Source organism: Semicossyphus pulcher, unplaced genomic scaffold (genome assembly GCF_022749685.1).
Source record: "Semicossyphus pulcher isolate SPU_LCO1_2020_fin unplaced genomic scaffold, fSemPul1.0.p SCAF_21, whole genome shotgun sequence".
Taxonomy (NCBI): Eukaryota; Metazoa; Chordata; class Actinopteri; order Labriformes; family Labridae; genus Semicossyphus; species Semicossyphus pulcher.
The window spans coordinates 1,371,982-1,393,775 of record NW_027211695.1 but is presented as its reverse complement, the minus strand read 5'-3'; the positions used below and the strand labels follow the sequence as shown (position 1 = coordinate 1,393,775).

General features: G+C 45.3%; 1 protein-coding gene across 2 annotated transcripts; it reads left to right on the top strand.

Moving 5' to 3' along the window:
* The first annotated feature begins 412 nt into the window (after positions 1-412).
* mtm1 (myotubularin 1) lies at positions 413-21,148 on the top strand. 2 transcript variants are annotated; one of them, XM_069672013.1, is made up of 16 exons: positions 413-479; positions 4,651-4,732; positions 5,683-5,755; positions 7,460-7,554; positions 8,229-8,339; positions 8,862-8,963; positions 10,518-10,601; positions 10,936-11,085; positions 11,751-11,936; positions 12,095-12,277; positions 12,356-12,511; positions 12,603-12,650; positions 12,885-12,977; positions 14,018-14,131; positions 14,302-14,478; positions 14,627-21,148. In XM_069672013.1, exons 2-16 carry the CDS (start codon positions 4,676-4,678, stop codon positions 14,819-14,821), a joined length of 1,824 nt encoding a protein of 607 aa, XP_069528114.1. In that variant the 5' UTR covers positions 413-479; positions 4,651-4,675; the 3' UTR covers positions 14,822-21,148. The 2 variants fall into 2 exon arrangements, with proteins under 2 accessions (XP_069528114.1, XP_069528115.1); XM_069672014.1 differs by lacking the exon at positions 413-479 and adding an exon at positions 782-957.
* The last annotated feature ends 646 nt before the right edge of the window (positions 21,149-21,794 follow it).

The window sequence follows — 21,794 nt, the reverse complement described above, 5'->3', positions numbered from 1 at the left end:
CACACAGATGTGTACAAGCTCTTTATCTGTGTTGTGCACATCAATTACAATGAAGCAGTAGCTGGCAATTAATTCTTCTTCTCAGGCTCCCTTAGACATACTGAATTACAAAATAAATAACACAAATAAAAAGAAGAAAATCTTATTCAGAATCATTAACAGTGCAGAGGTTATGAAATAATATGTATGTAGGATTGAAACACAATATAATATAATATAATATAATATCATATAATATAATATCATATAATATAATTGATTTAATCTTTAAAATATACAGAAAACCGCTTTCTTTATCCATTAAAAGGAACATGGCAGCCTATCAACGAAACCACATTTCCCAGCATTCAATGCGAGCTCAATTTTGACAACCCGCCAATCCGCGCCCTGACAGGCCGGCACGTGACGTGGAGTAAGTTCCTGCTGTGGCTTGAGGGAAACAGATCGACATTCAGCCACGGGAGAATCGCACTTTGCGGGTAAGTTCAGACATTTGGCCTCTGCGGGGCTTCCTGAGGTCACACCGGGGTTCCTTCGGGGGTGTTTACCGGAGGTTTCTGTGCTCTGGAGGGTATAACGGCCCTGTTTTTCGGCGGGAACGAGCTGTCGTACCGTGTAGGCCTCCGCTATTTCCTGGTGCAGCTCCACAGCTGTGCCTGCTGGAATGGCAGAGTTGGAAAAGTTCAGTTCAGGGTTCTGGAGGAGCTTTGTTCTGGTTCAGTCCGCCTATTTCCGGTCTCTGTGGTCCGGTTCCGACACGAACACGACCCGGGCCAGACGCTGACTGTGTTTTATATCGTGAAGGAGACATTAAGAAGCATTGAGCTGTTTATATTCACAGCGAGGAGCTGCTACCAAACCGTCAACTGTCAACATGCAGCTAACAGCTACACCCTGAACCACACCGACCCTGTTCTAACAAGTGTCCAACTGTCACTCACCAGTCTGCGTAACGAGGTAATATCATAATATCTTCATGATACCATCATGTGATCTGTTTGTGATCACATGTAGAATCAGGTGTGTGCAGGTGTAGTCTTTGTTGTGTCTTCTTAATGTGAGGTGTATCAGCTGCAGGTCACAGCTGCTCCGGAGCTGATCTGGTGTTGTGTTCGGTTCTAGTTTCATTTAAAGGTGAAGAAATGACAGGTGGTCAGCTCACCTGTGCATGCTTTAGTGCTACATCGGCTTCTGTCAGGTCATCATCGCTGACTGAGAGTACTGACTGATGCACATGGATGTACTGTACATATACAGGCTGATGAACAAGAGGAACATGCACCACAGCACTCTGATGTAGTTTACACATAATGTGAATTATTATTGTCACATTTATTCACATGTTGACATTTTGGATCGTTTGTTTTAATATAGTTTCATGTAAAATACTTGTGTGTTATTTTTTATGTTATATTTAACAATAAATCAGACATAATAATATTTAATTGGCAGAAGCTGCAGTGTTTGGTAGCAACAGAACATGATAAACAGCATTTTAATATAATAACATTATAAGACTCCAACAAATGTCCTCTCCCTCAGTGGTCCGTCTTACGGCAGCTACCTGTGCTGCACCTGCACAGACACTCGCCTGTTCACCACAGTTAGCAAGACAGAAATTCTTTCTAAATCGCAGGTAAACTCCCGCACACTGTCCAACATGGAGACAGTACATTTGTTTGCTTGTATCAGGCAACACTTGTTTACCTGCAACTGTGACGTATCTCTTCCTCTCCTACACACCTGTGCTGTGAAACAGGTGTGCAGAGTTTTACTCTATGCAGACATTATGAAATAATAAATAAATAAACCTTTTTTCTCTTTAATAACTGCTGGCTACAAAAACAGTCGTTCTGTTTTCTGTCTGTCGTTTGAACTGCCTTCAAGTTTTTATATTTTCTGTCGTCTTAAGTCGCTTTTATTTCTTTATTGTCTCATTTTTAATCGTAGAAACATGTTTATGGCTTAATTCTTCTAAATCAAAAGGATTCTTTTTATCTTCAGGAATAAATTTAAACTTATTGTCAGAAAACATCGCGTGTTGCTTCTACAGTGAACTCTTCAGCTCAGTGCGGAGTGTGCAGGCGGAGCTGAACACTGGTTTACTCTACAGCAAAGTTTCAGCATTTAAACACTTTCTTAAATCTGTTTTTTTAAGTATCTAAAATAATTAACAATATTTCTTATATTGATCAGGATGTAATGTTTTAAACACAAGAAGCCACAAAGGGAGAAACAGACCAGGTCGATCCAAACACACCTGCAGCGCTGCACGGCACAACAGCATGCAGACAATAATATGTCATTATAATAATAATGTTCTTTATTTATTGTAAATGTTCAGATGTTCATTAGTGTGTTGTTGTTTTAGATGTCAAACAATCAATAAGTGAAGATCATGATGGTTTGGTTTGTATCAACACCTGTAACATCACACGGCCCGCCCGTCACATGAACAAGTGTTTACTCTGGATCTCGTACGACATAGTGAACAAACTAACACACACACACACACACACACAAACACACACACAGGTAGTAGGAGGTGGGCCCAGGAGTGATCCAGCTGTGTGACTCATCAGGTGTATGTCAGGTTACAGTGATGTTCATCAGTCAGTCCTCTACAGGCTCATCAGGCAGTTTACATTAGGATCAGTCACATGACCGGATGTCAAAATAAAGTTTCACTTCTTTCACCCTGTCGCTCTGACTCACCCTGCTGCATGGTTCACTTTCTCTCTCCCTCCCCCTCTCTCTCCATCTCCCTGCTTTACTCCCTCTCTTCCTCTCTCTTGCTCTCTCCCTTCTTTATCCTCTCTTCCTCCCCCTCCCTCTCTCTCTCTCTTGTTTTCTCTCTCTCCCTCCCCCTCTCTCTTTTGTTTTCTCTCTCTCCCTCTCTCTCCCTCTCCCTCCTTTACTCCCTCTCTTCCTCTGTCTTGCTCTCTCCCTTCTTTATCCTCTCTTCCTCCCCCTCCCTCTCTCTCTCTCATTTTCTCTCTCTCCCTCCCCCTCTCTCTTTTGTTTTCTCTCTCTCTCTCGTTTTCTCTCTCCCTCTCTCTCCCTCTCTCTCCCTCTCTCTCCCTCTCCCTCCTTTACTCTCTCCATCTCCCTGCTTTACTCCCTCTCTTCCTCTCTCTTGCTCTCTCCCTTCTTTATTCTCTCTTCCTCCCCCTCCCTCTCTCTCCCTCTCCCTCTCCCTCTCCCTCACTCTCACTCTCACTCTCACTCTCACTCTCACTCTCACTCTCTATCCCTCTTGCTCTCTCTCTTTTGTTTTCTCTCTCTCTCTCTCTCTCGTTTTCTCTCCCTCCCTCTTCCTCTCTCTCTCTTGTTTTCTCTCTCTCTCTCTCTCTCTCCCTCTCCCTCCCTCTCTCTCATGTTCAGACAGGTCCATGTGCCAGGTGTGTCATTAAACGCTCGGTGTGACAGAAGCAGGAAACAGATGAGCTTTACAGTAAACGCTTGTTTTTACTTTAATCTAAAGACGCACCTTTCAGAGGGTCTGCTGTCTTTATGTCAGGTGTCAGACTCTGTCTGTCTCTGTCCGTGTTACCTGAACATCATCCTGTGAGTCAGTAGACCCTGAGCTCACCCTGAGGTTACCCTGCTGCTCTGTGGTGTCTCTGTTTCCCACCTCCTCACATTCATGTATATGGCGTGTACGCTGAACACCTGTCGCTCACCTGACGTCTCCTCCTGTCTGCTCTGCTGAACGCTGTAATAACAGAAGAGAGCTGATGGTTAATTATTGATGATTAAAGTTTAGTGAGCTTCTTTCACAGTAACTCACCTTTAATTTAACTCGTATATAAGCAGAGCTGCGGCACCTGAACATTCACTCATTCATTTTTATTCTATTGTTCATTAGCAGAGACGATACACGATGTGTTTACTGTCTCTGCTCATCAGCAGTGTGTGGGCTGAGCTACGAGCTCTCCCTGTCCGGTGGCAAACGTCAGCCTTTAGACTATAATCAAGTGATCATTAATAAGTGATTAGACAGGTGAGAGACGCTGCTGCACGCGCTCTACACTTCACCTGTTTGGGTGTTTTTATCATGTTCAGGAGGAGAGCGGTGATGTTTGTGTGACGGCCATGTTGGAGCTGGTAACATGTACCTGCAGGAGGAGAGAGACAGAGAGTTTACTCTTTATCTGTATTCCTCACATGAGATCTTTTAGAGCCTTTCGCCTGCTTTACTTTGACTGCTGAGAACATAATGTTTCATAGTCGTGGGTAGTAGAGGAGAAGCTCCTCCCTCCATGACCGTCTTTCCTTCACATAGGCCACACTGGAAATTGTCACTTTGAGTATTTTAATCGTGAAGGTGCTATTGGCCGTTTGTGTCCAAATACATCGACTAGTTTTGCAGCTTCCTTGGTATGCAGCAGTCTCCAGGACAGGTGTGAGTGTTACTGAGTGTGACCAGGTGTGTGACCAGGTGTGTGATCAGGTGTGTGATCAGGTGTGTGATCAGGTGTGTTCAGGTTTTTAAATCAGAAGATGTTGGTGTTTAATTTGGCATTTAACTGACAGACAGCAGCCAGGTTCACTGCTGAGAGACTTGACCCTGACACTGTTAACCCTGTGTGTGTCTCTCTCTCTCTCTCTCTCTCTCTCTCTCTCTCTCTCTCTCTCTCTCTCTCTCAGCCTGTGGAAGCCCCCTCCCTGAGCGATGGCCTCACCAGTCTCAGTCTATAACTCCAACGCCTTGGACACACACATCTCCAGTGTAAGTGCTCTCACTCTGCTCATAATCATGTCCAGAATTACTCTGATGAAGAAGCATCTTATCATCAATAGCTCCAGATGCTCCAAACCTGCTGAAGCTGAACTGGCTCTCTCTCCTCAGTGTCAGATTGTTCATTAGCACAGGGAACGCCCCGAAGCATCCAAAGACGTAAACATTTATTTTACAGAACTCTTCATCTAAAACGTACACAAAGTTTTTCAGAGCTGACGAAGGAAACAGCCGAGGAGTGAGACATCTTGCTTCTTTCTTATCTCTGATGAGGTTTGCACATGTGCAGTACGGATCCGGCAGTGACACGCTTTAGTTGTACATCTTAAAGTTTTACGGATCGTAGGACGCCTCGATGGTCGAAACAACAAGTTATAGTGTTTGAAAAGACGATGATGACTTCCTCTTCTTTTCAAAATAAGAGTCTTCTCCTTCTTCTGTTATACGTCCTGCAGATTAGACTTGCAGTAGCTTGCATGTAGGAAAGGTTTACATAAGATATACATATCTATATTGATCTCTACACTTTGTTTAGTGTGCATGTGAGCTGTTGAGTCTCATCAGTGTGATTTAACTGTCGTTTAAAGACTGTGTAACCGGCCTAATGATGGACAACACGAGGAAGATAAAAGCACATTTCCTTTGAGGTCCTTTAAATGACATGAACACGTTTTAAAGGCCAGAGGTCACTGAAGAAGAGCGTGGATCTGAAGTGAGAGTTTGCAGCAGGAGCTCCTTTAATCCTCCTCTCACAGTGTGTGTGTTAAACATCTTTAAAAGGAGAGAGAGCAGACTCACCTCACTGAGCACTGACCTCACCTGGCCCAAACAAACCTGCTCTGTGTGCCCTGACAGTACAGAGCTCTAATGAAGCTGTCACATGTCACAGCCTCAGCATAAAGTGATTTATATATGTGTGTGTGTGTGTGTGTGTGTTTCAGACGTCCAGAGAGTCTCTGAAGATGGAGCTGTTAGCTGACGTGTCTCTGCTTCCAGGAGAGGAGAGGATAATAGGTGAGCGCATGCAGCTCCATCACTCACATCAGTGTTTAAAGTGTCGCTCGGTGATCATTCGTCTGTATGTCAGCGCCTAAAGCTTCTTCAGTACTCGCCCCACACCGCGCTCTCTGCTCCTGCCGGGCGGCTCTGTCGGGGTGTGAGGGCGAGAGACACGGCTGGTTGTTCTTCATCATTCAGCTCTTGTTTCACTGCTGAGGTTAAAGTCAGAGTCATTACAGCTCATTAAAGACGGCTTATCATCACCTGGGGCTGGGCCCTGCACTTTGACCCTTTATAATGCTGACTGACCTGCTTCCATACTATCTAAGAATAGCTCATCATACACACCTCTGATACCTGAGAGTCCATTAGTGTCAGTGAGCCAGTGAGCACGCAGCATGCTCGTACCAAGTTCTAGAAATGTAAACACCAACAAGTAACGTTTTTTCCACAAGCTGCGCACATTACTGTGTTTATGTGCACACATCAGGAGGACACAGACCTTTGAAGCATGACCCTTGACCTGGCCCAGGGGCTGGACATTAGCTTTTAGCTAACTCATGTATGCTTGATATTGTAGCTGGTCCCTTTACAATAAATGCAGAAAAAAGAAATTGATTGATGGTAGATTAAAGGTCTATTATGTCAGCATATGTGTTGCAGTTATTTCAGTAAATAGAAGTCTTATTTTTAGCTCCAACAACAACATGCTGCGCTCATTTGGTCCAATCGTCTGACTTCTGCAGAGAAGCTGTAAAAACCACAGACTGTATAAATAATGAACGGAGCCGCCGTGACCTCACCACTGTGTAAATGAAGCCTGCAGTTCAGGCTGCCATGTTGGTTTCCTGGAGCCAGAAGTGACCATATTTGGAAGAATGGGTGGAGCTAGAGAGATGCGAGGGCTTAGCAAACACTAAGTTATCAAAGTCTATGACTGTGGCTGATCCATTAGCTGGTGAATGAGCGTTTACCTTCATGTTCCCACAGAGGAGATTCTGTTTGTTTATCAGAGTAAAGGAGGAGCGGACTCGTGAACGCCCGGCAAAACAAATAAACGTATGAGCCAACAAACCATGTGTGGTGAGCACAGACACAGATAGCTGCTAATTAGCGCTAACATATAAGTAAAATAGTGTCAGTGTCACTAAAATTGTAGGCAGTCAGTGGGGTCAAACACGTTTGTCTCTTGCTAGTAGTTGAAGCTGCGACTTCTTCGGTCAGAGTTCACTGAAGTTGATCTCCCTGTGAAGTGAAGATGCTCACTGCTGGAAGCTGATGCTTCATCCGACCCTCGCTGAGAATGACTAAACTGCTTTAGGCCAAATATGAGACGTCTGTGACATCTTTAAACTTTTAATGCATTTGAGACACTTTGCTGCAAACTGTGTTTTGAATTTAAAAGTGTATTTACTGTGTGATCCTGCAGTGAGGACGGTGTGTTTCAAAGCTTGATATGTTGTCACCAGTTTGCTCTCTTCTCGTGTCAGTCAGTCTAACTAAACTCTGACAGTAGAGGTATTTATATCCCTCCTTCACTGCACGCCTCTCCTCTCCGTTCTGCTTCCTCTTCTCTGCATGTGTGCTGCTCTCACAGAAGTCACTGCTAACTAAAAATATGTATCTACATGTGAACCACAGATATGAGAGAGGAAGCAGCCTGTGTAAAATGAGAAGACGGGTTACATTTCAAGTAATGAACTGCATTCCTGTTTTCAGATAAAGACGTCATCTACATCTGTCCGTTCAACGGAGCCGTGAAAGGCAAAGTGTTGATCACCAACTACAGACTTTACTTCAAGAGCTCAGACGCTGTAAGTCACATTTAACTCCTCAGTAATAATCTCAGCAAGGACGAGGCTCACAGAGAAAACCAGCAGCCTTATTTATTGTGACTTTCCATGGTTATCATTCTGTCATTTAAACAAAACCAAACTTCACTTTTTGAGCCAAACCAAGGTTCAAATGTTGCCTGATGTTGTTGTCAAACACCAGTTAAAGACTGTCTGAAGGGGAAACAAGAATTTCCCCGAGTCAAAACAAAATTGCTCTGAGCAGAAACAGGATCCTTCCTTTATCACTTCCTTAACGTTGTGAGGAAAAACAAAGTTTCATTCAAACAGTAGCTCTGATCACACCTCGCCTAACCCTTACAAAACACTAAAAGCTAGGGGACCCAGAGCTGAGCCCTGTGGCACTCCATTGAATTTCCATGTTAAGAAGCTTTTAAATGTTTAGTAGAACACGTTGAACCTGCGACTCTGTCATTGAACTGTCTGAGGTTTCTGGGTTTGAGAGTATCTGATGGTTCTGTTCCCCACGTTGTCGTGTATTTTGTCTTCTTAAAACATTAGCAACAAAACAAAGCTACAATTCTTATGTGAATATTCAAAGCATTTTGACCAACTTCATAGGTTGATTGCCTGTAGCATGTGTTTTTTTAGTCTTATCTTGTGTGCTAACTAAATGCTGACTGCTCTTCCCGCAGGATGGGGTGGTGATGTTGGACGTTCCTCTGGGTGCCATCAGTCGGGTGGAGAAGATGGGCGGGGCTTCAAGCAGAGGAGAGAACTCCTACGGCCTTGATATCATCTGCAAGGTGTGTTTGTGTGCACGAGGCTCAACGTCAGGAGCGTCAGGACCCCGCCCCTTTTTCTTGTGTTGTCACTGGGATTGATTGTAGTTCATAGCACGCCGCCTGAAGGGACTAAGAATAGGTTCATGTCCAGCAGATGAATGAGTGATGTTATGTAATTATATTAAAATAATGCTTTTCATATTTATTTATTTTGGGCAACAAGTATTGAAACAGTTTATAAGCCCTCTAATATCCAGAGAACCACAGAAGAAGATATGTGGGGTTCATTTTGATTTCATTTAGCTTCTGCTATTAGCGTGAACTCTGACCTCTGACTGAACTGTTGGAGGTTGAGTGTGCTGTGAGTCATGCAGGCAGCAGAGTTTGGAACAGAAGAAGAAGAGTGTGTGGGAGAAAAGAGATGAGAGTGAAGTTAAATGTGTGGAGTACACCTTAAAGCTCACTGGTTGTCACAGCTCAGTGTGTCCTCTGTGTGTTTGTGTGATCAGTGTGAAGTCATGGATCTTCTGTGTTTATATTCAGGACATGAGGAACTTGAGGTTTGCGTTGAAGCAGGAGGGTCACAGCAGGAGAGACATCTTTGAGCTCCTCTTCAGACACGCCTTCCCCCTCTCACACAGTATGGTAAGAAAACTACCGACTTCTACGACATCTACCGACATCTACAACAACTACCGATATCTACTGACCCAATGAGGGCGTCTGTAGAACAAAAGGAGACGTTATATCTGTATGTAAGGATGTCACAGGCAGTTTGAGCCTCATTATTTGGACAGTCAGAAGGAAAACAGTTCCATTAACACTTTTTATATGCAGGAATCGTGTTAACAGAATGCTTCACCGCCTTTATTTTAGGTATTTATAGCAGCACACCATTATTGTCTTCTTACAGTCATACTACGAAGGCTCATGCAGGATGCTGAAACTCGGAGCTGCAGCCTCCTCGCACACTGTGTCACACAGCTACCCGCCCACACACCTCGGCTACATCTGCCTGCTAATATCCTCAGCAGAGATGCTTTGATGTTTCTGCTTTGGGCCGCGCAGACTCTGACAAACCTTACATTCAATCCCATAAGCGTCTCCAAGCTGTATTATAAGGCTGGAGGAGGGTTCACTCTCTGACAGTCTGTCGTAAAAAATCAGAACGTCATTTCAAAAAGAGTTTTTTATAAAAACTGAGTATAAATTATTTATTTTGATTATTTTGATTTATTATAGGGCTGTACAAAAATACACGTATCTTTTCCCCGCCCCTCATATTGATGCATTTAATTGATTGGACTCATATTTCCCTCAAATTCCTGTCATCACAGCGACCTCCGCTCCTGTAGATGTCGCTGTAACGCTAGTGGGCTTGTTTCTTCCCATCATCCACAGCGATAACTCTTTCTCCCTCAATTTCCCTCGGGATCAATAAAGTACCTACCTACCAATCTATCTATGTATCTATGTATCTGGTATTCAGTATTGAAGCAAGTGAAGCAGGCTCGTCTTTGTAAAGACGTTTCATATGAAAGCAATCCAAACCGACGTGGTTCTGAAAGACTTTATTTCGCCGCAGCACTTCAAAGGTTTTAAAACAGCTCCGTAAGAATATTTAACAGGAGACGTCGACACACACGCGGCGCTGTCACGACCTGCCGGCTCCGCTGTTTACACTGACGGCGTTCCGCCTCTGTTGCTACCTCAGAGGCGGAACGACTTCGCCCCACCATTCAGCCTCCGTGTGTTTTACACAGAAGACGGAACGTAACAGAAGCGTGATAATCCCACCTTGAACTGGCAGTGTGAAAAGGGCGACATTCACAGAGCCTTCGCTCTCTGCTCTGCAGCCACGTCCTGCATTACAGAAGTCACAAAGCTAATAATACACTGGGTTAGTGTCCAGGAGAACAGACACGGAGTATATTAAAGTAAGGCCTTTAAAAAGTGTATGATAGTTTATTTTATTATTAATTTATTTACAAAATGTTGATCAAATCTCTTCATGGTGTCTCATCCTTCATCTTCCTGCTTACTGCTTTATGTCGCTGTAACTGATAATATTTGCCTGTTGTTCCGACCACAGATGATAAAGATGTGAAGTTTAGGATGTCTGTGTGATGTTCACCATGCTGCCTCCATTAAACTGTTTTATTCTGCAAACTCAAAGACTCCTTCTCCGTCTCCCTCCAGCCGCTGTTTGCGTACGTGACTCAGGAGAAGTACGAGGAGAACGGCTGGAACGTCTACAAACCCATCGAGGAGTTCAGACGGCAGGTGAGGAGGGACAGAGCAGCGTTAGCGCTCCGTACTGATGTGTGATTCTGCAGAGTGGGGGTGTGAACAGAGCTGTGAATAACAGGGAGGCAGAGGGGAGCGTTACACTGAGGACGGACCTGCTCACTGCAGAGTCCCGTTTAAATTACTCTAAAATATAAACTGAAGTATCTGCAGCATAACTTGACTTGGAGGAGATTCTAGGAATAAGAATAATTAGATAATACTGTAATTAATGACATCACAATCAGCAGAGTTCAAAGGTTAGAGCTGAACTTAAACTGTCCTCTTAAAATAGCGTTACTCATCATTCACTGTGTATCTCTCTCTGCAGGGCTTACCTAACAACAAGTGGCGTATTACATTCATCAACAAGAACTACGAGCTGTGTGACACCTACCCCACTGTGCTGGCTGTTCCCTTTAAGAGTAAAGAGGAGGACCTCAGGAGAGTCGCTGCCTTCAGGTCCAAAGGACGCATCCCGGTGAGACTCAGAGAGCATGTTTGTACGACTCTGGACTATTGCAGGTCCACTCAGAGCGTTTACACCGAAGGGTCACTCCTGTACTTGAAACAGTGAAAACAGGCTGTAATGGCTGCAACATAATCCTTGATGGGTCAAAGGTCGTCCTCTAAAAGTTCTTGTTGTTTCCACTGACAGGCTCAGGTTGTTATTCTAAGTGTGTGACAACATGACAGAAAGGATCCCTACAGAGATAGACCTTTTTGTTACAGAGGAAGATGATTGTTTTAACCACACACAGACGTTACATCGCTCTCTGCACACACACCAGACTCCATTCAGAAAAACACTGATTTTACCTGACAGGAGCTGCAGGTCTACCGTTGATCTGTTAGCATGTTTGTGTTTATGTGTTGTGTTAGATCCAAATTAACTTTTTAAAACACCAAAGTTTTAAAATACCACAAAACACCTAACCAAATGTCGCAGCCGTAGAGCAGCAGCTCCTGTGTTCTGGGAGGTAAAATCACTGTTTTTATCAATGGGGTCTGGTGTGTTTGCAGAGAGCGATGTTAGGTCTGTTTGTGGTCTGTCTCTGTCGGGATCCTCTCTGTAACGTAGTCAAAGCTACCTGGCAGTCACTCCGTGTCCTGTGGGTAAATGTTTGAGGTGTGTTTGTTCCTCAGGTTCTGTCGTGGATCCACAGGGAGAACCAGGCGGTGATCGTGCGCTGCAGTCAGCCTCTGGTCGGCATGTCGGGTAAAAGAAACAAGGACGATGAGCGTTACCTGGACATGATCAGGGAGGCCAACGACACCACCAAGCTCACCATCTACGACGCCCGTCCCAACGTCAACGCTGTGGCCAACAAGGTGAGAGGAGACAGGAGGTCAGAGGTCAGAGAGGGTATACATCTACGCTCAGAAAGATTTGGATGAATTGTAGTGTCCCCACGTTTCCTGTAACATCTCCACATATTACCTGAATGAGCAGACGCGTCCTGATATTCTTTCATCTTCTCTCTCTGCAGGCGACGGGCGGAGGCTACGAGGGCGACGAGTACCAGAACGCGGAGCTGATCTTCCTGGACATCCAGAACATCCACGTGATGAGAGAGTCCCTGAAGAAGCTGAAGGACATCGTCTACCCCAACGTGGAGGAGTCTCACTGGCTGTCCAGCCTGGAGTCCACGCACTGGCTGGAACACGTCAAGGTGAGACAGCAAGCCCAGCCTCCGTATATCACCATCAGTGTCTTTGTATTCTGTGTGACCTGTGTCCTGCTGTGTTAGCTGGTGCTGTCAGGAGCCATCCAGGTGGCAGATAAGGTGTCAGGGGGAAACTCTGTGTTGGTGCACTGCAGTGACGGCTGGGACAGGACGGCTCAGCTCACCTCTCTGGCCATGCTGATGCTGGACAGTCACTTCCGCACACTCAGAGGCTTCCAGGTGAGGACACAGCAGACTCATCACTCACACGCCGAGATGCACTAAAGTTATCTTACATGAAGCCTGATGTGACGTGTTTGTGTTGTTTCAGGTCCTGATTGAGAAAGAGTGGATCAGCTTCGGACACAAGTTTGCATCAGTAAGAACCGTTTGAACATGCGTCTGTGTGTGTGGCTGCAGGAGCTCTGTAACACTGTGTCTATGACTCATGGAGGTAACGTGACCTTCCTGTTAACGGTGTGTGTGTGTGTGTGTGTGTGTGTGTGTGTGTGTGTGTGTGTGTGTGTGTGTGTGTGTGTGTGTGTGTGTGTGTGTGTGTGTGTGTGTGTGTGTGTGTGTGTGTGTGTGTGTGTGTGTGTGTGTGTGTGCGCAGAGGATAGGACATGGAGATAAGAACCACGCAGACCAGGACAGGTCTCCCATCTTTGTTCAGTTCATCGACTGTGTGTGGCAGATGACCAAACAGGTGAGTTTAACCTGTTTGTTTCTCCTCCCACCTGAGCACCAAGAGACATCAAAGTGCTGAGAAGGTGTATGAGGTCAGGAGCACATCAGCCTATCAGAGCCCTGCTCCAGGTGGCTTCAGTCCACACGGCAGGAAGGACACTGTGAAGACACAGATCCAACCTTAAAGACAAATCAGTGTTACCTGATCAGAGGCCATCTTGGATTTATTTCTCTTGTCTCCTCCTCTTGTCTCCTCTTTTTGCTTCCGTCTCTTGTCTCCTCTCTTGTCTCCTCCTCTTGTCTCCTCCTCTTGTTTCCTCATCTTGTCATCTTCTCTTCTCTCCTACTCTTGCCTCCTTCTCATGTCTCCATCTCTTGTCTCATTCTTTTGTCTCCTCCTCTTGTCTCCTCCTCTTGTCTCCTCCTCTTGCTTCTGTCTCTTGTTTCCATCTCTTGTCTCCTCTCTTGTCTCCTCCTCTTGCCTCCTCCTCTTGCCTCCTCATCTTGTCATCTTCTCTTCTCTCCTACTCTTGCCTCCTTCTCATGTCTCCATCTCTTGTCTCATTCTTTTGTCTCCTCCTCTTGGCTCCTCCTCTTGTCTCCTCCTCTTGGCTTCTCCTCTTGTCTCCTCCTCTTGTCTCCTCCTCTTGTCTGCCCCTCTTGTCTCCTGCTCTTGTCTCCCTCTCTTTCTCCCCCTTTTGTCTCCTCCTCTTGTTATCTTCTCTTGTCTCCTCTTCTTGTCTCCTTCTCTTGTCTCCTCCTCTTGTCATCTTCTCATGCCTTTTTCTCTCGTCTCCTCCTCTTGTCTCCTTCTCTTGTCTCCTCCTCTTGTCATCTTCTCTTGTGTCCTCTTGTCACCTTCTCATGCCTCCTTCTCTCGTCACCTCCTCTTGTCATCTTCTCTTGTGTCGTCTTGTCATCTTCTCATGCCTTTTTCTCTCGTCTCCTCCTCTTGTCTCCTTCTCTTGTCTCCTCCTCTTGTCATCTTCTCTTGTGTCGTCTTGTCATCTTCTCATGCCTCCTTCTCTCATCTCCTCCTCTTGTCTCCTCTCCTCCTAGTTTCCGACAGCGTTTGAGTTCAATGAGCGCCTCCTGCTGACCATCCTGGATCACCTGTACAGCTGTCGCTTCGGGACCTTCCTCTATAACTGTGAGAGTGCACGAGACCAGCACGTAAGGACGCACCTGACCCACTTCCTGTTTGCCTGTGACATTAAACACTTCCTGATTCTCTACGACATTTAACACTTCCTGTTTCTCTACGACATTAAACACTTCCTGTTTCTGTTCTCCTGTCCCTGCGTGTCGGTGAACGCCTCGCCCTCCTCCCTCTGTGTTTCCAGGAGCTGAGGTCGAAGACGGTGTCTCTGTGGTCTCTGGTCAACAGTAAGATGGAGAATTATTTAAACCCCTTCTACACCCCCGAGTCCGGCAGGGTTCTCTACCCGGTCGCCAGCATGCGCCACCTAGAGCTGTGGGTGACGTACTACATCCGCTGGAACCCCCGCATTCGACAGCAGGTACCACTGACTTCTAACATATACGCTCTCTGATCCGTTGTGGTTCGTCAGTGCATGAGTACAAGGTCACCGCCCTGACTCTGTGAAGGTTTAACGAGTAGTGTGTGTGTGTGTGTGTGTGTGTGTGTGTGTGTGTTGTGTATTTCAGCAGCAGAGTCCGGTGGAGCAGCGCTACAAGGAGCTGTTGGCGCTCAGAGACGAGTACTTGAAGAAGCTGGAGGAGCTGCAGCTGTCTGACTCCTCCCCCTCCCCCCGCCTGGCTAACAGCCCCACCCCTAACACCTCCTCCTCCCCCTCCTCCCCACCGTCACAGCAGTACACACACCTACACACTCCGCTCTGAGGGCTGCTCACACACATACACACGTACACACACACACACACACACACACACACACTCTTGCACTTATGTCCTGTTCTGGTTTGTGTGTCACAGGGAGCTAACGATGCTAACGTGCAGTGCTAACACAGAATGCTAATAAGATTTAGATTTGATTGTGAGTTCTAACACCATAGAGGTGATGATGGTGATTTATGCAATATGTCACAGTACAGCCTTGTTACCAGACTTTTCTACACACACACACACACGCACACACACACACACACACACACACACACGCACACACACACACACACACACACACACACACATCAAACAGTGAAGCCTTAAAGACGAACAGTGGCTTCCGTCAAAGGGCTTCGACACACAGGACACACGGGACATGTGGACAGGAGGCGGAGCGGGTTAATCTGTTGTCACGCTCTGATTGGACAGAAACAAGGCAGGAAAACACCTTTTAATCAGGTAACCACAGTCGTGTAATACAGACTCGATCACAGCCAGAGCATGAGACGGTCGGTCTTTACCTTCAAACAGAGGTTTGACACATTCATATTCACTCTGCTCATGTTGTGGCTGAAAGCTGCAGGTAAAGACAGTAAGCGAACCATGACTCGGCATTAATCTACTGTTAAAGGGCATGAAGTTCAGTCTGTGTGCTTCCAGGACAGAGACGTGCTCAGGATGCAGCTTAGCCTCCATGCTAGCTGTAGCCTCACGTACACTGAGACTCAGACTTCCAGCCTAAATGCATCTTTTGGATCATCATGGTTTTAAATTGGCCTCTCAGACCCAGACTCAAAGTGTGTTTTGCGTCACCAGCAATGCAACACACATCAACAACATCAGACTGAGAGAGGTGCAGCAGAGCGGCAGAGGGACGAGTTCTGCACCGCGATGAAAAGACATGAGAGACCACCAGGCGGTCCGAATCAAGGGGAGGGAATTTGTGTTGAATTTTGCTATAGTTGAAAAAAATTCAAATGAAGAGAGAAAATTTGGGTCGTTAAGATTCTCCTGACATCCTAAAGTTGCACCAGAAACTGTCAAACCAAACTCCATTCAAAAAACAGTCATTTTAAAGTTGTCTCGCAGACAGACCTGACAAAGCATGAACTCAGCCTGTTTACAAACCTGCCTCCTGATGTAGTTCTCTCAGCATCCTCTCAGCCTGTTTATTGTCATTAAATCTCAGTAACATCTGTTTGTTTTGGCTTCATAGCGCTGTAGTGAGACAGATCTCAGCCCACGTGTGACTTGATAGATACAGTGAAACTGCCACTCAGCGGAGACAGATGGACAGGCGCTCCACAGCTGAAACCAGTAGTTGGTGTCCATCAGAGAAATCCTGGTACTGATCCGAGCTGACAGCTCATCACTCTGGGCACTGGTCAGCCTGAAGGAGCTGGAAGCAGCAGGAGAGTTCATGCAGACACAGCTCAGGTGGAGGAGGGAGTTTAACCAGCTGAGTGAGAGGACAGGAGATCTTATGAACACAGACATGATGGAGTTTGGTTTTTTGACGGTTCTCTGAGAAACCTAAGGGGAAAGTTTCTGCTTTAATGATCTGATCCGTCTGAACAAACCTAAGACTGGAAGCACAGGAGGCTCATCCAATCACCAGTCGATCACTCTGCAGCTCCTGTATCTCCTGCCTGTGTCCTGTCTCGTGTTCACTTGTGTCCTGTGTGTAATCAAGATGTTCACGCCTCACTTTTCACACTTGTTGCTACCTGCTGCACTGCTGCTGAGTGTTGTGAATAGATTGTGAGTTTCTACAGTGGATGTGACTGTAGATCTCCAGCTGAGTTTGGATGGTCTGATGTGGATTTTGTGGCTCATCTCTCGCGGATGACGGCTTGATTTGATTCTGTCTGGTTTTTTTTGGTGCTGCTGTCGGCTCTAAGCAGTGTTTCGGCGCTTCCCGAGCTCTGGCACTGACAGAAAATACAGTTCTCGTGTAATTAGAATAAATCAGTGATTGACTTTGTTGAACACAGCTTTGATAGGGTTTGAAATATATTCAGGTGCTGAAGCTAGTGTAGGGAAATGAAGTGGTGCCAGCCTCTGATCCTGAACACAAACCCTGGATGAAGAACCAGGTCCATGATCGCCTTACAACGTGTTTGTAACCAGGGACAGAGAGCAGAAATAAACCAATCAGCTCTTACTCCCTTAATTACACCTTTTTGTAAATCAGACTGTTCTGTCCATCCCTAACGTAAACACACAGGTGATGTCGAAGCACTCGTGCCTTTTGGACAGGTGTCGGCTTTGTGTGCGAGACTTTCTCCCCACATTTCAATTTAAGTGTTATTTCTGTTTGTCATCTACAGGTGCCAGTTATCTCTTGGTTTAGGTAACTGGTGGACTTCCACTAACCGGCTCGGTTGTTTGACCTCATGTTTCTTTAAAAATCCTCCTTGACGCTCTCTTTTTAAACATTTCAAATTTGGTCATCGTCACATGGAGGCGTTCCAATATGAGTTTTTCCTCTTGATAACAGACCTGATACCCAGACTCAAGTTCTGACTGATACCGAGCGTCATTGGTGGAAAAAAGACTGCTGACATCTTGACCTGCACTGTTGTTGTTTATTATTTGTTATGTCACATGATAATTTACCTGAAACCAGTTGATTTTTGGGGGCGGGGGCCGCTGCTTGTTTTTGTATCAGAACAGCTCCTTCTTTTGTCACGGTGTGGTCATGAGATCCTAAAACAAACTCAGGCACTCACCATGTCCGAGTGGAAGAATCCTGTCAGAGGAATAATTCAGTAAAAAGGGCAAATTGTTCCATGAGGTGAGTTTGACTCCCTAATGACGGCTTGATGTCCCAAAACAGTCGGCCTATGTCGAGCTGTCAGTTACTGTCCCAGTTTTTGCGCTGTGCCCCTCCATCACTTGGCGCTATTCTGTTCTTGTCTAGATTTCTACCTGGATCATTCTCCCATGTGTAAATGTACACAGGCACCAAGGACACTTAGAAGTTTCCTATTACATGTTGAGTAGGCTTGTAGGATGGGCTCCTCACTTGTACGGTAGATTTGCCTCTACAGGAAGCTCCACCCATGTGTTGTTGGGTAGTGGCCAATCAGACCTGCCCTTGTCTCAAAAAATGGTGGGTATGCAGATGTCCAACCACAGCCTACCTGTATCTCCATGATAGCAAAGTTACCGCCAAGCAGACCCTAGAAAATATGAGCCATGCTTGGTAAGTCGAGACCTGAAGTCTCTGAGTGAGAGAATTCCCCAGTAAGAGCACATGAAACCAGCCTGTCCAAAAAGCTTAAATCGTCGTCTCTTTGGGGTTCGGTGCTGCCACGGAGCTGGTGTCTACACAGCAGCTGTGCAGAGTCAACAGAGAAACAGAGTTGCTCTATCGTGACAGTTCGGTTGATGGATTTTGATGTGAGGATCTCGCTGCAAAGTCAAGACAGTGAGATAACGGCCAGCAAGCTCTTAAAGCGTCTTATCGTATTTGCACTGTATCATTCAGCATGTCAACGTGATGGCAGGACTGTTCAATCGCTCTTCAGTTGAATGTCTGCCACCATATTTGTTCAGTCAGTCCTCAGTGGGCTCTTTAATCCAGCCTGGGCCACTTAATAAATACCTGGGGCTTGGTTTCTGGAGTACTGTAGGACATACCTGTATCACATCGGCCATAATCCATAAAAGAGCTGTTGACCATTAATGAGAACAAGAGGAAAACCAAGGGATAGCTATTAAAAGGAGCTCCAGGCTGGGTCCTGGTAGGCCTTGTCCTGGATGCTACAGTGCTGGGCTCCGGCTCTGGCTCCACATCCCAGGGAAACTCTTGGGAATATTTGTTCAAACTAATACAGGGTAGATAAACCTGCATGTCTGCATGGACCACCACCAAATCATCATTGCTACAAAACTCAGAAGTTCTTTCCATGAGAAGCTTTTCCATTCGTCGAAAAAACGTATCTAGTTCTGATGTCAAATTTGTCTTTGACTTGATGTGTTGCCCTGTAGAGCTGCAGAGTGGGAGGAGCCGCTGGTTCCAGGAGGGTTATCCATTCTGCAATGACCTAACCTGATTGTTCTGCAACATGAACTCAGTCAGGCTTCAGTGTTCTGTGTGAACGGGTCAAAGCATGTCAGATCCGTCTGACCCCGGTTTGCTTCTTTGGTTAACTTCATACTCCAAAGTCCCTGATCTTCAGATGCCATTGTCAGCTCAGGCAACAAGTTGTGAGGAAGCTGATGAACGTTACCAAAAAGCTCTTTTGCACTCAAGTCTTATTTGTGCACAAGACACAGAGTTAAAGTTTACTTCTGGAACCCTTGATACCCCAAATATCTCCTCCCAGTTTGCTCCTCTGCAGAATCCTTGCACTCCTAAAGAAGCTTCCTTTCTGGTGAAAGAACCAGAAGGTTCAGAAAAGCTCAGACTTCCTCAGTGTGTTCATCTCACTGGTTTCAGAAAGGTAGAGGCAGTATGTGCAGGCATTGAACGTGCAGTGTGTCAGTTTCCATCGTCAACGAGGTGCAATAAGTCATTCTTCAAAGTGTGTCAGGTCTTGTCCAGATTTGTGCCTTGATTCTTGTAAGAATCACCTCCACCTCTTCAGAGAGACGTACTCAGCCTGTCCTGGGTCATGTTTGAGATCGACTGCTCGGTAGTTCCAAAGGAAGAACGACTTGTATGCTCTGATTTAGGAGGATGCTGTATGCCAGTCCGCGTCAGTCAGGTACAGTAGGTCCAAGGCAACTTTAGCCTAGCTAGTTTTTCCATCTGAAAGTTGCGTCTATGATGAGGACATAATGAAAGTAAAAATGTCTGCACGAGGCAGATTTCTTGTTCTGAATAAAGGGAGGGCTGTAGCAAGTAGGTAATTGGGAGGAAGGATACTCTGGTTTATGCAGGAGGAAAACCTCAGCGAGTTCCATCATTTGTTGGTCTTTGTGGTATTTGTCCCGCCCCTTCTTCACTGTGATTGGACGGTTGGATAAAAAGTGACCGTGACGAGCACAGGGTTTTATCCAAAGCTGAACTTTTCTCAGTGCCTCATCATGCTGCTGCCGTTTGTAGGACAATGTAAATACGCAGCAAGCCCAGAAGAACTCAAAGAATCCAGCGGCTTCAGGGCGCTTCGCTGGAAGCGCAGCCTTCCTTATTAGCATCAAGCCGGTCACAAGTCAAGGACTCACCTGAGCTTTGTCAAAAATCCTGACTGTGCAAATGTGGTCAAGCTTTCACTGGGACAGGAAGCTTGTTCTATCCTCCCCTTTGCCCATTCGTCACTGCTAAATGTGACTACCTTGGATTCAGACGACCAACTCTGTCAACGAACGAACAGTCGCAAGTATTTTACACCTGTCAGGACCTGTTGGGTTCTGGTCGGGTTCTTGCTTCTTGTCATGTTGTCATCTCAAGAAGTTAACCCATCAGTATTTCATAAATGGACAAGTTCCAGAGGATGGCGCTGAATCTTTGCTGAGTAAAAAAGAAACAGGAAGTTGAACCACAGCAAACAGTCACAGGGAAGTTTCGGTGATTCGGCGAGTTTGAAAAGAGAACTGGACTTGTGCTACCTTCGAGTTTGATCTCAAACATGACTCATGTTGAAGCCTGGGTGTCTCACAGTGGGCAGGTGGAGGTGATCGAACAGGTTCTACCAAACAGATTCTGTGTTGACGTCCTTGTTGAAAAGTTTGATCTGGCTGAGGAGGTTTTGTGGTGAAACGACAGCGACAGAAAAGAAGCGACAGCAACATAAAAAGCGCGTCGGTCGGGTGGTTTTTAGGGAAAAACAGATGAAAAATCTATTTTTTTTATTTTTTACTCTGTACAAGAACCATGATGTAATTACCTCAATCAAAACCTATTTTACTGCCTAAAGTTCTATTGTTGTAAAATACAATTATTTTATGTAGTGTACAATCTTACAGTTTTATAATAAGGAAAGTAATGTTGGTTCAGAAATTGTTGGTATAAATTGTGGATTTCTGCTCCATTGGTTTAAAGTGTTTTGTTTTATTTTGGCGGGCATTTTTTGGGATGCAAAGACAGAAGCTTCTGGATGTTCGGACGTGACGGATCCGAGAAGTTTTCTGTCTTTGCTCGTTACAGTTTGACTCTTTCTTTCATGTAGGGGGTTATTGTAGTTTGAGGGTTTTGTGTCATAATCTAGCCTGCTTTTATAAATACACATGAAATGTGTTTCAGGATCTTTATGGCATCAACAAGGGAAGGTGAAATCAGAAAACATTTCAAATATATTTCTTTTAATCATGTTATATCCTCTCCAGTCTGTTGGATGGCTCCTGTTATGTAAATATTACTGATTAAATTAATTTAAGGATTTCTGACTGTGTTTCTGTTGTTTCTTCTTTTATCCAACATGTTCCTTCTCAGGGTGTTCCCGTCTCACTGTATCAACATATTATTAGTAAGAAACATTCTGGTGAGCAAGTTAGCAAAAACAAACCAAACTCACCCTGATGAGGGCGCTATAATTAAAAACCTTGTGTCTGAGTGGACTTAAACGTTCACGCACATGTTCATGTTCATCTCGTGTACTCTAAAAATATCATTAAGGACGATAAAGGCAGCCACGATGGATGTTTTGCTCATTTGCACATAATGATAACGTTTCATCTGTTTCTCATCAACGCTACTCCGCTAATGACTAATTTTTATTTGCTTTATTTCCGACATTTCTCTCAAAGCTTTTACTCCTGTGTGTAAGTTTATTGTTTCTAGATTTACAGTTGTATGTATATTTTATAAGTAATGCTGTCCTGTCTGACTGTGAGTTATAATACTCTCTGCCGCAGGTTCATCATCAGGTATAAACACTGACACCAGCAGAATGGAGGCTGATACAGCACCACGTTCCTGAGCCCATATTTTCCTCACAGACACGCCGCCATATTGGTAAGAAATGAGGTCGAAAGACAGCTGATGCATCGCAGTACAGACAGATGTGACCTGGTCCAG

Excerpts from the sequence above, each read along its gene's own strand:
- mtm1 (XM_069672013.1), top strand. The coding sequence starts at position 4,676 with ATGGCCTCACCAGTCTCAGTCTATAACTCCAACGCCTTGGACACACAC. Across the intron at positions 5,756-7,459 it reads AGGAGAGGAGAGGATAATAG|ATAAAGACGTCATCTACATC; the intron begins GTGAGCGCATGC and ends TCCTGTTTTCAG. Across the intron at positions 8,340-8,861 it reads GCCTTGATATCATCTGCAAG|GACATGAGGAACTTGAGGTT; the intron begins GTGTGTTTGTGT and ends GTTTATATTCAG.